The 17,220-nt window shown below is 47.2% G+C and overlaps 1 protein-coding gene across 1 annotated transcript; it reads left to right on the top strand.

Annotated features, from left to right (window-relative positions):
- Positions 1–554: 554 nt before the first annotated feature.
- T265_03781 (hypothetical protein) lies at positions 555–14,047 on the top strand (the record flags this gene model as incomplete). The annotated part of the gene is made up of 8 exons (XM_009168334.1): positions 555–614; positions 1,242–1,286; positions 3,562–3,692; positions 5,154–5,265; positions 10,915–11,121; positions 11,424–11,684; positions 12,357–12,473; positions 13,095–14,047. 8 exons carry the CDS (start codon positions 555–557, stop codon positions 13,473–13,475), a joined length of 1,314 nt encoding a protein of 437 aa, XP_009166598.1.
- Between the last annotated feature and the right edge of the window lie 3,173 nt (positions 14,048–17,220).

Raw genomic sequence — 17,220 nt, 5'->3', positions numbered from 1 at the left:
TGTAGCCCCAACCGGTATGATCTACGGTACGCATACATGGTCCGTAGTGTCTCAAAGACTCTCTGGATCCTCTGCCCAACGCGGCGATGCGTTTGTGCGCTGTTTCCAGTAGCCTCAGTTCGCGCTAGCAGCCAGACAAATAAGATCGTATCGTTGCCTCTGTATCCAATGCCACTTGTCTCGGTCTCGCTAAGTTGTCCTCTGGTTTCATTGATAAATACCTAAAAAGCCATTTACTCAAATAACTAACCCCATAACCAGTATAGTAATCATGATGATCAGCCGCGCCAGGTTTTGCATGCAGGTTTAACCCAATAGACAGGCTTTATGTGAATATACCGGGTTATATGTTTGAGGCGAGATAGCTCATGGGGGCGAGATGGCTCAAGTGGTTAGAGCGTGAATTTACTGACCGGAAGGTCCGTGGTTCGAACCCGACCTCTGCCTCTCGACTTCCCCTGCCTAGGCTTGGGCGACTTGGCAGTATCCCAGCCCTCGTGCTTCTTTCGGGTAGCATGGCACCGGAAGGATGTTACAGCTGAACGATTTTTTTTATGTTTGAGGTGCTTGCTGGATCTGGTAATTTTGTTACATTTATTTCGCCACCAGTCGAGGTAACGTCTTCACGGTGCCGCTCCGAAAGGTGATGGAGGACTTTCCCATCGATTGTGAATAGCTTTAGTGTTTTTCAGGCAGGCGCACATCCGGTTCTGTAAACTCACTGGAATTTGTCCGCCATACTCCAGTTGATGCCTCATCTTAGTCCTTAGTTCGTGCGCTTGGTACGTTTGGTTTATCCTGAGTTTGAAACCCTCCAACACTGTCGACACAGCCGACTGGCAGTTAGCCGCTGTCTATGACCAGTGTTTTCTCTACATTGATGGTCGGTCAGTTCTGGGTTTTCTTGTCCAATCACGCCAAGAGAACGTTGCACACAACTTTGCCTTTTATTCCATGCGGTTCCCACAGAATTCACTAACGGATTTGTTTGAATGTGTGAATTGTACCTCTGATCTATTCCGCGATCGACCGCATTAGCTTCAAACTCTCTTGTTTCCTTCGGGTAGTATGGCACATAGGCACCGAAAGGTTGTTACGACTGAATGTTCTTCCCGAACCACTTACAGAGTAAGATTTCGTTCCTCAGTTTGATCCGCCGGTACATTTTACCCCGAATTGATTGAATGTATTTTGTTTCAATTCTCANATGATAGGAAGCCGAGTTCGCCCAAATGGTGCAGCAAAAATTGGATGCCTACAAAGCGGACGATCCACAAATGGGTGAGGTGAGTTGTGTTAGTCTTTGTTTCCCTTCAGCCAAACAAGAATCAGGACGGGAATGATGGCTATACTGGCTTTGTAAAGATGACCCATTTGAGTGGCACAGTTTGAGCCTCCATTTTTCGATTGGCAGAACATCTGCTTTCATAGTCACAAAATCGTGCAGAATTTACGTGGTCTTTGACAGCTGCAAATTGGCTTCGATGCGTTCTGTCCGTGCTCTCAACCTGACTTCAACCTGCCATGCACTTTTGGGCTCCCCAGAGTTGAAGTGTACACCTTTGACTCTAGCATTCGTACAGCTTCGATTTTTTTCGCGTTGGATCTCGGTCGTTTGATTGACATCAGCCAAGGATAGTTAGATGATAACTTTCGTGTTCGATCCACACTCCAACCCTTAATTTGACGGTGAACCTGTTTTATTTCCAAAGATACCTATTTTCGAAACGGTAAAAAAATACGAACAAGAGAATTACAGTTCTGTGTAGTCCAGTTCTGTATGCGTCCATACCACGAGACATTCACTAGAGTGTTTCAAGCCAACTAGGTTTTCAACGTGAGTTGATGCGGCGCTCCTTGACCAGTACATATGATTTTGTTCTGAACTGTTTTGGGCCAGCTTAATCAGCCGTCTACCTACCGATAGACGTCTCACACGCCTATTAGAAAGTGAACTAGAAACAAGTCCTACCAACGGTCCATGCCGGTGATCGAGTTAGGGGACCTCAATACTGGGAAATAGTTATCTCTGAGGGTTGGCAGTTTGGTCCCTTAAAGATGTTTGCTTTCTACCAACTATTATGTCGCACCACCCACTCTGTGTTGCCATTGAAACTGCCCCGGGTAAAAACTTTTTTTAGTCCGAATTGGCATCAGAGACGTTTTCTACGAGAAGCGTTGATGTTTTCCTCTTGTAGTCACTGGGGCATTTTTGGAAAGGAGTAGAAACGATCGGATAGTTCCAGTCAGCTACTGAAAAACCGTACTGGAAACGCCTGACAAAATACAATCAGTCCTTTGATGGATAGACATACGCGACAATAAGCGCGTACATGTGTCGCCATGTGTTGTTATCGTCCTTGGGCTATAGGTGACCGAATGGACGTACTCAGTTACTGGAGGCGATTGCTTCCAAGCAGCTGTTACAACTTCGTGGCTGACTCTTCTCTTAGGGATTGATTTGAATGCGGGCTTGGCAGTACATCACTGTAGACACGATGTTCCGGGGTGCTCTCTGGAAACCATCCCAAAAGAGAGCTGTCCTCAGGAAACCGAAAAAAACCTTCTATTTCTGGGGGCATTCACATTTCACCAACTCTTTGGACTAATTCCCGGTGACGTCACCTCTAGTAACACGTTCATTACGACTGTGATCGCCACTACCACTATCAAGCAACACTTTAGATTTAGTGTTCTCATACACCAGAGGATCAGAAGTATGGATTCTGCTTTTTCATTTAAGTTATTGGTGTAATTATCACACAATACCTTTTTGCATTGTCTGTCCCGTATTGCAATTGGTTGAGAACATGTATTAGGGGGGAGGTCTTCGCTTGGATGGTGCGTGAACTTTTTATGTATATACTATTCGTGAGTCGTAGTGATCGGCCTACAGAGCAGATGTTGTCCTGACGTTGGGAGAAGAGCTATCATTTTACATGAGAGTCAATCGACAAGTTTTATGCATTACCCCCTTAGAGTGTACGATGACACCTGCAGGATAGATCTCTTACCATCCTTCAGGCGCGTTAGACCCGGTCTCTAGTAACATCAACTCCCCATGAAGCGTCTCTTGTCAAACATTTATCCGTTCAATTTTCAAAGCTTCATTTTGGGTTTCAGTTTTGCAATGATTTGACATTTTACTTCCCAGGATACCGTCCGTGTGAGACAGGAATGGAGCTTGTCTGAGCACTAGTGCAACTTGAGATGTCGACCCTCTTGCTTTACTCCGAGTGAAGTAAGCTTCAACTGGAACTTCCAGTCTAAACATGAATTTCACACCATAACCAATTACAGATTTCCGTAGATATTACCTGAACTCTGGATCTGTTCGCTTAGAACATGATTTGACCACCATTTTCGTGGGAACTTTGAGAACATTCTACTGTGGATGGCCAGAGCTTGCCCATTCGCTTGCTTGCCTAATCTTCACTTAACAGCCCATTGCGTTCAACTGACAGACGCGGTTAGCCTTAACAACTCTCACCCCCGTGTTATTCTCTGACTCTTTTGGACTTTTTCCACCGCTCCGTCCCCTTCTCGCCCGGTCGTTCTCAGGGTCCCCAAAAGGACCGCAGTCAGCTGATCATACTGGATCGTGGTTTCGACCCAATTTCCCCCGTGTTACATGAACTGACCTTCCAGGCAATGGCCTATGATCTTCTGGCTATTGAGAATGATGTCTATCGGTAAGTGTGGCGCACTGTATTATCCTGTCTGTTTCACGTTGTGGGAATTGGAATTGCGCCGGCCGTTGTACGACCGGCACAGCTAATACAGTTGCTTGAGTTCACTGAGTCTCTCAGTGGGTAATTTTGTATGCTAGTCTTGTCGGGATGTGGTTCAATCGTTTAGTCGAGTTGTCACTCTCAACTTACAAATTTAGTGATTCTGAACTGATATCTCTTGGGCTTTCTGGTCCCCTGGGATTGTTCGCAGACTGTTGGAACACCATTCACTGATTGGAGTATAGCTTATCGGGAGATAGTTTCTCCTCTGATCACGCTTGTCTTTCGACAGCATTGTAGCGGACACAGGCCACAGGGACAACCAAGGATCTGATATTTGGAACAACTGGAGATTGAAGGGATTTACCCGATCCACTTAAATAGTAACAGTTCACTCAAAACTTATGTTTCTTTTGCTATGAAACTGGACTCAAACCGAAGTCAGCAATATGGAGCTAGTTGATCGTCTGCCAATAGTTGGCCAATCGAAGATCCGTCAAAACATTTTCCATAGCCTTGACACAGCTCAGTGGTTAGGGGGTGGGGGGGAGCCTACTGGCCGAAAGGTCCGTGGTCCGAACCCGACCGCAGCATTTCAACCACTCCGGTTTAGGCTTGAGCAACCTGACAAAATCCCAACCCTTGTATTTACTTTGAGTGCAACGGCAGCGAGGCGTCGAAAGGGTGTCACAGCTGAACAATTATTGTTACCAAAATGTATATGGTGGTCTGTATACTTTGCTGCTAGCGCATCCAAGTCCAGGATCCCATTCAGGAAACTGCGTCATCCCTGTATAGTCCGTTTGAGCATAGTATAGTATAGTAAGTATTAGTATAGTATAGTATAGTATAGTATAGTATAGTATAGTATAGTATAGTATAGTATAGTATAGTATAGTATAGTATAGTATAGTATAGTATAGTATAGTATAGTATAGTATAGTATAGTATAGTATAGTATAGTTGATATGCACACAATAATACCTTTATTACCCATATATATGTGAGGCAAAATGGCTCAAGTGGTTAGAGCGTGAATTTACCGGCCGGAGTGTTCGTGGTTTCAGCCCGACCTCTGCCTCTCGACTTTAACTGTCTAGACTTGAACAACCTGGCAGTACCCCAGCCCTCGTGCTCCCTCCGGATGGCATGGCAGCTAGGCACCGAAAGAGGGTTACAGCTGAACGACTATTATCTTGTGTCCTGTGTCTCCTTCCTATCAGCGTGATAGAATAAATTCTATCAAGCTCATCAGTCACCCAGCTAGCTCTCGCAGACACAACAATAGCATCCTTTGACCCCTCCCTGGCTCTTGTATAGGAATGGATGACTTGAAAATATTGCGGTGCGCACTTTGTCTTCAGACTGTGTGATAGCTGAACTAATTTTTCGGTATGATATCTGTTTACTGCTCTTCACTAGCTACGTAAACACCTCAGGACCGGAGGAACGAATCAAGGAAATCATTTTGGACGAATCCGACGAACTTTGGTGCGAGCTTCGCCACCAACATATCGCAGTGGTTTCACAACAGGTCGGTGATGCTTTGTTTGTTCGTCAATTTTCCTGCGCGTGTGACCCTCGGAGCTAACTGTTAGTCATGGGGCAACAGTACTTGATTCCCCTACGTCCATGTGATAAGCTGTGATAAGACCGGAACACCCCGTTTTGTTTGCTGGAATTGTGCAAATTGCCATTAGTGTCTGTCCAAATTTATTACTTTCATATTCTGCACTAGAAGCGGCTGACTTCCTGTCCTCACTTCGTCCATGGTATTAAATCATGTTTTTGCTTCAATGGACCCAACTATGTACTGTATAATTTCCGCGAATTTTCCATCCGAAGACGGTTGTGTACGGCTCAACCCAATTCGCGGAACACACTCGTCTGCAAAGTAACGGTAGATACAGTTGAATATCTTTTTCTATGGTATTATCATCTAGAAAAAATGTTCCGAGGATTCATCATCTCAGGAAAAGGGAATGCGGGGCGAGCGCGAATTTACTGACCGGAAGGTCCGTGGTTCGAACCCAACCTCTGCCTCTCGACTTCCTCTGTCTAGGCTTGGGCAACCTGGCAGTATCCCACCTTCGGGTGGCATGGCAGCTAGGTACCGAAAGGGTACTACAGCTGAACGGTTCAAGTAAAAGTTAAGAATTTTGCTCCTTGGGTCCCTTGATGCAGGGTGCTGCTTCCCCTTAGTGCTGGCATGTGGATTTTCCTCCCCCCATTGAACAAAACTCTACATCATATCAGGTTTTCCATCATGACTTCGAATTATCTTCCCATGTCTTACCAATGACGAAGTGGACGCGGAACGTTTTTTCGCCTTTTCATGATACCGCAGCTGCCGTATTTGTCCTGTGGCCAACCGAGGGGGCTTTCTAATCTCCAGTGATTGTGCATAAAAGCTTGCCATGCACATTTAATGCTTAAATCCACTTTAACTCGTTGCAGGCGTTTTAAGGTGAAACGCAACGGTCAGCCTTGTGACAGTTTTTGCGTTTAACTCGTGGTCATCATCGACAGCATGACATCAGTGTTCAACACTGATGCTTCTCCGCTGTACAACCATAACAGTCGTTTAATTATATATAAAGCCCTAAAGTGAAAAGAAGAGAAAGAAGTAGGTGAGGGTGGATCCTAGTGCTAGCCCATATCAAGCATTCTGAGGTGCCTCTACCTCGAAGCGCTCAGTCAGATAATCTGATACCTCTACCTCGAAGAGCTCAGTCAGATAATCTGGAAAAAACTGACAGAAAGCACGCCAGTGACATCGATTAGCCGCCATCTACTGCAACGTCTCCAACCAAGCACAGTTGGAATCACGGGGACCCGATCCTGGAAGGCGTACAACACCAACAACTCCCAAACTCTTCGTGATATCTTTCACACCCTTCTGCCGCCTCGCGGTTCGCGCCATTCTGAAGGAGGTGCGGAGAACAACACTCGTCTCGGTAGACAGTGTTTCGGCATGCGTAGCACACGACCGAGCCATCGTAGTGGATGATGCTGGATGTTTTCCCGGATTGAAGTACCTGTAGCACAACCAAATACCCGTTGTCTAATCACCTCACCCTTACTGTAGCCTGGTACGCCTGGTACGACCCTTAAGATCTAGTGAGATGCCTTTCTGACGCCACAAGTGACGCAAATTAGCAAACGTGATTCGAGCCTCTGAGGTTCTTGCACTGAGTTCATCACTGACATTTCCGTCAGAGCTAATACAACTATCGAGTTATGTAAAGTTTTCCACAATCTCCAGTGATTCTCCTTGAATTGTAAGGGATATGTTCGCAGATGGTACGTTCTGAAGCATGACTTTGCACTTGAGACGCATGCCAAAAGAAGGTACAATAGTGGTCAGTCTACTCAATAAGGCATGTGCTTCACTTTGGTCTTCAGAGATTAGGGCGATGTTTACTGTGTACTCCAGGCCGACCAGGCTCTCACGAGCAGCAATTCACACACCGGGGTTTTGAAGACCGTCCAGTGTTCGCCTCATTATTTCATCAATGATGGAGTTGGACAAGAATGGAGAGAGTGGACTTCCTTGTCTCATCATACACTCTAACCCGCCCAGAAGTATATGGATATAGGGATCGGATTATGTTTGCAAACTTCTGGGGCATACCCCGTTGAGCAAGCGTAGTTAACTGCACTGATCGATCAACAGAATCAAACGCACCCTTGAAGTCAAGGAATACCAGGATTGTGGGTAGCCTGTACATGTGGCGTTGCTCTAACACCTGACTGAGTGTGAAGGTGTGGTCAACGCAGCCTATACCCTGTCCAAATCCCGCCTGATTCTCACGAGTCAGGACTTCGCGTACCACCGTAAGACGACAAAGAATCAGTGAAGCCAGAAGCCTTGTCACAACTGGCGTCAACTAACACCTCTGTGGTCATTACATCCACTACGAGTACCGTTTGTGAAAATGGATACCGCTATCGATTCACCCCAGTTGTCTAGGGTCTCCTCCCAATTAGACCCAGATAGGCTAGATGGACACTGGCTGAGGAATCCACCGCCATCCTTGAAAAGAGTAGGTGGGAGGTCGTCAGGACCAGCAGCACGATGACGCTTGAGTACATCTTCGATTCCTTAGACTTTTCGAGTCCACCAAGCTTCGTGGTCTGTACCGAAATTCAGTTTTACCTTGCATCGAGTGATGCGTCGGGTTAAGTTATGATTGCGGCCAGGAGTATTCTGTCACCAGGCCTCCAGCAAAGTCACGTTCCTAGTGGAAATCCAATGTTTAGATGAGGTTGGCTGGGTATTACAAAAAACACAAGTTCTAACTGAGTAGCCCTGCGAATATCTGTTGCCAGTGCCCATTGATATCCGATATAGCAAGTTCGGGCAGATTTTCGAGGAGACAGTTCTGAAAGTTCCTCTTGATTTCTGGGTTCATTAGCTTCTCACTGGCTAAATAAGGCACGTAAGTTTTGTGTAGATCTGAAAGGTGTAATGAAAAGCAGTAGCGCACAAGTACACGGTGGGAGTCCACGCTGGTGTCCCAAAAGGAGAGGCAGACAGTGATAGGCCCACCCAACCGGTAACTGACGGTAATGTGGTTTATTTAGATTCGTGACTAATTCGTTAGTGGGAATCACACCGTCAAACGATTCCCGTTGTTCCGGAAATCGGTACGGCACAACAACAGTCTGCGATTTCCGTCGCCAGTGCGTCTCGTAACCAATTCAAGGCAACCACCCAATAGGGCCTCAGCAGCGCTTGGTCTACCTACGTGGGTGCTCATATCATTAGCAACCACAACGATATCTGAGCTTTTAGCCTGCTGTAGAAGGGCACCTAGAGCGTCATAGAAACTGTCCTTGGCAGATTCAGAGTTACAGTCAGTTGGGGCGTAAGCAGAAACAATAAACAAGGTGCGTTGAACCTCACTTCCTCTAGATTCTCTCACCGATGTTGCCAAACGAATCGCCCAGAGGCGACTGTCTACGGGTGTCCAATCAAGCAGAGACGCTTCCGCTCGTTCGCTCAATACAATACCCACCCCAGCATATCCAGCTGCAGCGGCCTCTGCATCACCAGAGGTGCGCAGCCGAAACCTGGAAGAGAGCGAGGCGGCGGTCAGTTCGACAACATTACTTGAGTCCTGATTTCTGACAGACAACATACATCAATGCAGAGGGAACCCAGTGTACGAGCAAGAGCCTCAGTGTGCGAACATGGAAGGTGGCTAAGTAGACAGGTTTGTGGCTGAACTCGAACGTACAGAAGCTGCAGCTGATTGTGATTCAGGGCCAGCAAAACGGTCAGTCCCAGTACCATGGCTTGCGGAGACAGCATTCAAATTTGTGTGGGGATGGGTGGAGACGGAAAACGTGAAAGCGTGAGAATGAGGGTGTCAGCAGTAGCATGTTTTTGCTTATCCGCCCGGTTGTGTGCAACAAGTAAGGCGACCCGGCTGATGGCACCACGCGACGGCCGATGTGGCATGATGGTGTTGTTAGTCGTGAATGTCATGGTTGTACAGGGGTTGGGATACTGCCAGGTTGCCCACACCAAGAGAGGAGGACGATTAAGATCCCCAACTAAAGCTTTTGGCTCAAAAGCACAACCGCAAGGCAGCAGTGTTGGGCTGGATATGCAAGTACATTGCTATTTTCAGGGAACATGCTGCCACACCTGTTCCAACCCTCCAACCTGGAGCGCCAGGAGACTGTGTTCGTCGGACCTCAACCTATGGACCCACCTGGTATGAGAGACCCTGTGAGTGTCACGCGGAATCCTCCCCGCAGTACAGCTCAATGAGTCGCCGGGATATACAAACCGCCACACCACAGCGAGGTCCAGTCGGTTTGCGAGATTCGAAACAGTCCTCATCACTCATTTGAACAGTCATCCTTATGCAGGGACAGGAGTAGGACTGTTCATGTGACAGTGATGCGAATCCAGACAATTTTCAACCAATAGACTTGATCCGTCTAAATCAGTCACAGCACATCTGTTTGTGCTTCACCGCGGTGTCCCTACAGTTGTTTCATTTCTGTGTCTGCTGAAATAATTTGGTTTCCACACTTCGCTCAACGGCGGTTTCTTGGGTTCAAATAATGGGTGCGGTGTCGGCGTTAGCGCCGGACACGTGACCCCCAGGAAATTACTAGCTGAGCAGTGTTCCTGTTGGCTATTGGGGCGAGATGGCCCAAGTGGTTAGAGCGCAGATTTACTGACCGGAAGGTTCGTGGTTCGAATCCGACCTCCGCCACTCGACTTCCCCTGTCTAGGCTTGGGCAACCTGGCAGTATCCCAGCCCTCCTGCTTCCCTCGGGTGGCATGGCAGCTAGGCACCAGAAGGGTGCTACAGCCGAAAGCTTTTTTCTTTCGTGTTGGCTAGTGATGGATCGAATTAATGCGTTGGTTGTACCAAACCTTCCATACCCTCAGCATGCAAAATGACATGTGAAATCGGGGAATCACTAAACCATTTATTCTAAATGAGGACGTCCCAAGTTGAATGCATTACTCATTCGCGCATGGTGCACACGTAATGCACACACGAGTTAACCTATAGTGCAAAGTCTACGCCCACAGATCTTGACTCACGTGTGCCTGATACACTGCTTTATGGTGACCGACAAGAAGACAAAGATGGATGTCTCGGATTGCTTAACAATCGGCAACGAGGTTGGCAAAAGCCGTAACCCCATCTTGGCCCCAGCTTGATCAAAACGATGCAGTTAGTGCTTTTGAGTGTATCATATTGACTTGCTTCAGCAGTGTATTGTGGTGCGTGTAGGACCCACAGAAAGACAAAGTTTTAGGTGATGACGGACACCTGACCTCCAGCCTATGGACGAGTCTCTACCAGTTGAAATCCGGAAGACATTGCTTATGTTTGTGCCTCCGATTTCACGAGTGACCAGATCCCCTTCTACCTTGATTTGATCACTCGTACTTTGGCAGCTAGACATCTTGCGCTGTGCAGTGAAATCCGCTCGTTTTTGTTCGGTAGCATTCTTGTTCATATGGTTCCCCTGGTTGGTTCGTGCTTATCAGTAGCAGAACCCCGTAGGGTCATTATGCAACAGAGAATAAGCTGATTCACAAAGCGAACATGAGTTCCTGGTCAAATGCAATTTGGTGTCTTAGACTGTGTCACGTCCCTAGTGAGAAAAGCTTTTTTTTACTTGTTCTACTTCCATCTCATTTCAGGTAACCAGCAAGTTGAAAAAGTTCGCTGAAGACAAACGCATGGTTAGTGCGGGTGAGAAAACCTCGATGCGTGATTTGAGCCAGATGCTGAAGAAAATGCCGCAATATCAAAAAGAATTGTCCATGTATTCCACGCACTTCCACCTGGCTGAAGATTGTATGCAAACCTATCAGGATCATGCGAATAAGTTGTGCAAGGTCGAACAGGTTTGTAATGTGCTTATCCCTTGCTTTGGTTCTTCGAGTAGAAAAATCTTCAGGAAGCAGCGGAGGATTGTGTTCCTCGTTCTTCTCCACGATGGTGGTAAATGTTTGTGTCTGCATTCTCACATATAGCATTTGGTTCATCTTCCGTATCCTATCATTTCGTGGAGCTGAGTATCCTCGCTTCATCACGTGTTGATCTGTACTACCTGAAAGCGACTTTCTGCCTATTGGTCGGTTAGATCTGCAGCCCATGTTGTTTGCCCTCCCAGATTACATTCATTTCCCATCTTCCCGTTTGGCAGGACTTAGCTATGGGAACCGATGCAGAAGGCGAACGAATCAAGGACCATATGAGAACGATGGTTCCGATTCTGATCGATGAATCGGTGTCTGCCTACGACAAACTGAGGATCATTTACCTCTACGTCGTCCAGCGTTGTGGAACAAGCGAAGAAAACTTGATCAAGTTGATACAACACGCTCAAATCCCGACGCCCCAGGCAAATATCATACGAAATCTGGCCAACCTGGGCGTACCAGTTATCCAAGATGCAGCTGGGGGTGTAAGTATTACCAGTAATTCGTTTTGGATTCATCAGTGGGGTTACTAGACAGAATTAAGTTGACCGCAGCGTGCCATTCACAACAGTGAACACTACTTTGAGTGCTGCACAGGAACGTCACGTGTGGGAAGTACCACACTGTGACTGAGCAGAAGAAGCGACACCGATATTCTCTTCACTCTTTTAGCATTTTCGGGCGCAACACCTGACTTCCATTTCTCGTGCTGCTCATCGGTCATTCTCAACGTTATCTTCAGATGAATAAGCATTCGCTACACGATCGTCTGTGAGACGAAACGTCTCTGTCGATGTGATCACATGGAGTCACTGGCGATGATGGTATACCGAAATTTGAGACGAATCTAATATTTTTTGGTATTCAGCTAAAAACCCGTAATTATGGTGGAGCTGGTGTTTATCAGTAAGAATGTTGTACGTTTCTGTGTCTGCCTTGTCTCAGGGTATCGGAGACCACGAGGCAGCTTGGTGGTTTAGGCGTGACTTTACTGACCGGAGGGTCCGTTGTTCGAACGTAACCTCTGCGTCTCGGCTGCTTTTGTCTGAGCTTTGGAAACCAAGCAGTACCTCAGCCCTCTTACTTCCTTCGGGTTGCGAGACAGCTAAACACCGAAAGGGTATTTCAGCTGAACTCCTATTTTGTTTATTTTTCAGGGTATTGGACGACGAAAGGTCCCACAGCCGTACTTACCATCCAACAGGCGTCAGAAGGAGGACGGTCCACGCTATCAAATGTCTCGCTGGACACCATACATTAAAGACCTGATGGAGGTGAGTGTTGGCAGGCTACCGAATAACTTCCTTCCTTCCTTCAAAATACCCTACCCATTTTCTCAAAGTAGTTAATTTTCTCCTTCAGTATAGCGATTTGTTGACCGATCGGTATGGTTTGTAGCCACCTTGACCAGGTAAAACTGTCCTTAATTTTTTCGTTTTTGTTGCTAAACTGAACTTCGGCGATTTTTCTTGTGGTTTAGTTGCGCAGCCTGATTCTCTTCTCTTTCATAAAAGAGACTGACTGATTTCCCACCTAGAGAAATCTCCTTCCAACTCCACCATTCGGCTCAATGCCGTTCCAGTGATCACAGTTTTGAACCATGGTCAAAATCCAACTGATACTTTACGCAAACCACGAACGATGACTCCGCAACTTGTTGGCCGTCGTGCTTAGAAAATGCTGACTGAACGGATGCCACAACTGAACAGTCCCTCATTCACTGACCCTATCTTAGTAATGTTCATTGAACTATGGGCTTTAATGTTGCTTGAATTCCGTTTGGTGTGTTTCATCTCGCTCACACGTGGAAACTTCACCCTTTGAGTTCCGTTTTGAGTCCAAGCTACTCACGTTAATGGTATTGTTTCTTCCCACTTCCCATGTCACTTTTCCAGGATGCTTGTGAGGACAAACTTGACCCGAAACTATTCCCCTGCTTCGGTGGTGGTCCCGTGCGGGGTCCGGGTCCCCGTGGTGGCGCTGCCTCAATGTCAGCACGATACGGTCAATGGCACCGGGACAAAAGTCAGCAACCGCGTTCTGGGCCTAGACTAATATTCTTTGTTGTTGGGGGCGTCTCGTATTCCGAAATGCGTTGTGCCTACGAGGTGATGAACACTGCATCGGGAAAACAGTGGGATGTGATTATCGGTGGCACACACATCCTGGTACCTGAGGTTTATTTGAGTGACTTGGAAAAGTTATCCTATCCACCGGGACAGGCCCCTGCTCCAGGTACGAACGTTGTTGTTGGGGCCGGCGGAGAGCCGGTGTGAGATGTCTCTACCTACTAATATTTATGGGTGCGCTTTCGCTCGATTCAGTCAATCTTCATGGTTATGATTTGATCCCACACCTTGTCGGTTAATTTTGTTTATTTGTGTGGAGGTCACTCAGCTGCCCAACTAGTCTGCCAGATCATCCTACTCAATCGCATTTGATGTTGTGTCTTTACTCTACCTCTGCTACAGTCTAACTTTGCCTCCCCTAAATCCACACACAGACACGCACGCACACATTCACCCATGACACTGTTAACATTCACAACGAACCGCATACGAATGTGTCTCTGATTTCATTTTCCTGTTGCTTATTGACTAATGACTTAGGTCTCTTCATCCGCACTAAGTTCCACCGGATACCTCTGCATTTCTCTCCTCGAGGACTACACACTCTCCTGATTATCCCACGCCCTCAACTCATGAAGTGTATACCTTATAAAGCATTCCGTTTACTTTTTTTGGATTTCTCCTCTTGTCGTTTTTTTCTTTTTGTCTTTACAATATTTCGAGTTCATTTGTTATTTATACACACAAATTACGACTATTGAAGACTGTCTTCTTGCCTCACCAACACGTGTTCATTAGGTATTTACAATTGGTTTTCGATTTCCTGATCTCCCCCCCCCCCCCCACAAGAGACCATTTTTCTGGTAGCAAACGCCCCCCTACTAGCCCACGACAGATTGCTGATGCTTCGTTTATCGGTACCCTCGATTCGGCATGCGCTTCACACTTGCTAAGTGTAAAGTGCTACTGCAAGACTGGGTCGGATCGAACCCTAGCCTCATGCTTGCTCATGAGCCAATTGAAGTAGCGGACAAATTCGTTTACCTGGGCAGCTGTATCAGTCCCGGTGGTCTCGCGAAAGATGATATTTCCATCTGGATTGGGAAGGCCAGAGCAGCTTTTGCGAACCTACGTCACCTGTGGCGTAGGCGTGACATCAGCTTCCCTGTCAAGGGTCGAGTTTACAATGCTGCGGTGCGCTCCATATTACTATATGGATCAGAAACCTGGCCGCTGCGCGCCGAGGACGTCAAAAGACTTTCAGTGTTTGACCATCGATGTCTTCGGAGCATTGCCCGAATCTGGACTGCGTATGTCGACCGAATTCCCCAAAGGGTTCTTTTCTCACAACCACGTGAAGGGTGGAAGAGAGCCAGAGGCGGCCAAACAATGACCTGGCAGCGAAGTATGTAAGCCATTACCAGCAAACTCAGCTGCGCTGGTCACTACCGTCTTCCTGGATAGGGACTCCGAAACAGGATACATCAATGGTTCGGAACATTGTCAAACATGGCCCAGTCGCGACCTCAATGACACTCGTGCATCCAAGCTATTGCCTTCAATGCATAGCTCCCTCCCCAATCCCCCCACTTGACAGTTCACTGACAGTGCCGTATTTATCAGCTCCCGCCTGCAGTGCGCAGCTAGCTATCCCCCCCACCAAATCATCGGTGAACGAAACTGTCAGCTACAACCACTGTACGAGAAGTACGCGGTTATTACAGCTGACGATGATGATGATGATGTTTGTCGGTACATGTCGACGCCACTGACCGCAATACTTTATTCTATTTCAGCTCTCTAATTGAATACAGCAATCACAGGCAGCAGGACAGTGGTCACAGACCATGTGTTTGATGCGGTTTTTCAGGAGAGATTCTCTCTAGGGGGTTATTTTTCCGAAAATTGGAGCTGCAGTAGTGTATCATTTCGGTTCAGTTCATCAGCTATAAACCATGTTGGTTCCAGCTGTTTAGGCTTCGGTCCTGGACTGGTGAAGAGCGAAGGAGATATGGTCTAGTATTGGAGTAGGTGGCATGGCCATTTTGTTCGTACTAAACCACCTAGTTATTTAAAGGAAGTTGCGGATTGCGGTCTTCAACGCCACTAAATGTGTGATTGAGCCGTAACTTCCAGTTTCATTAACCATTAATGGGTTGAGTTCCGTCCATCCAGTTGTCAACCTGATTGGCGTTACTGATTAGTGACTTTATACTCTGAATCCAGGTCATTGACTGTCTGCCTCTCCATTGCTTCCACTCAGCATAGGGCTGGTCGAAAACAGCTCTCCTCGGCAGACGGTCCTCTAACGTGTTAAGTACATAGCCTACCTAACATAACCCATGAATCGTGAATAGTTCGCCATTGCGGAAGAGTTCCTGTTATATCTGCTGATTCCCCAATCTGTGGTATCTGCTGTTGACCCGCTGCAATGCTTAGTTGCCGAAAAAAGACTCACAGAAGGGAACACAACGGCTATATTCCGAACTAGCGAATGCGAGAGCGTGAGTGCGTGCGAGTGAGAAAAGCAAAACGGTCTGAAGCTATTTATTGGAAGGACACTGCCTGAACTCGGTCCAATGCTGATGCACGCGGTCTGGCTGCGACGTGCTGCATATTGCCGGGGCGTTGTCTGACCTTGATCAACGCTGACTCACGCGTCTGGCTTTGGTACGAGGCTGTGACGCGCTGCATAGTGCGGGGGCGTTGGATGACCTTGACCAACGCTGACTCGCGCTGTCTGGGTTTGATACAAGGCTGTGAGGCTCTGCATATTGAGGGGGTGTTGTCTGTCTAGTCAACATCTAGCGGAGCTGAGAGTCTCAGTAGATTTCGGGCATTCAGTGGTTGCTTTCAGGAAGCTGACCTTCCTGATAGTTCCCTTTTCATAAAGCCATCTGGCGTACCTCAGTATTGCTGATCCAGTATCCCAATCGCACTCAACGAATGATTTAGAGAAAACGGTCATCAAGAGATGGAGGATTTTGTACAACCTCCGCGAGTAGAGATCATGTTTTAGATACGTAAGACATGAATCACACTGTCGCAGTTTCTGTGGCAGCATTTAGATTCCCGAAATTTCAGAGGCAGACGGGTAGGCTCATCGCTAACAAAGCTGAAGACGAATAGTGAGAAAGGGAGTCCTTGTCTTTCACCACTGGACTTGTTGAAACTGGGTGACACCTTACCCTCTACCCGTCCGCAACGTGCAACGTCCTTAAAGAGGCACCTTTGATCGCCAGTGACCACCATAGTTTCTGATAATCTACAGAGTCTACCAAAGTGTGAAGTTCCTCACAGCCTCCCATGGTTCCCCTTGAATTGTAAGGGGTTTGTTCAGGGACTACACGTTCTAAAGCATGGCTTCGCACTTTGAAGGCGCATGCAGAAAGATGGTGTGATGGTGGTCAGATTATACAATAGACCTTGAACTTAGCCTTTGTCCACGAACATAAAGGTGACGTCGTCTGCGTCCTCCAGCTCGACAAGGTTCTCAACAGCAACAATTTGAACGGCTGGAACCGATATGGCGGTATGGCTATTGTATTGAGCGATCGAAAGGAATCTCCTCTACTTCATTAGATATCCCTTGATGGTCTCTTCTGCGGTCCCTTCAAACAGCGAAGCTTGCACCCGCCCTAAAACTGGGAAGTTCAATGTGGGTCAGGCGTAAGTTGCCCATGTGGCACTGCTGAATTCCGCGCAAAGACTCAAGTCCGGCTTACCATGAAGCGACGAGTGTGGACTTTCGGATTGTCGAACTGACCTTTTTTAGGAAATAAAGTCTTCAAGCCAGAGGACATCGTGACATCTTTATTTCTTACGATCGTTTTCGGTAGTAATCGGGGTCACAATCGTCGGAGCAACCTCAAAATGACTACCTAGCCACTGTGTGGACACAGTCTCCGTACACTTGGGTGTTTTGTTCAACGCACGTGCTTTCAATGTCCTG

Source organism: Opisthorchis viverrini (genome assembly GCF_000715545.1).
Source record: "Opisthorchis viverrini unplaced genomic scaffold opera_v5_60, whole genome shotgun sequence".
In the NCBI taxonomy this organism is placed as follows: domain Eukaryota; kingdom Metazoa; phylum Platyhelminthes; class Trematoda; order Opisthorchiida; family Opisthorchiidae; genus Opisthorchis; species Opisthorchis viverrini.
Note: the sequence above shows the minus strand (reverse complement) of the source record. Positions and strands in the feature narration are given on the sequence as shown.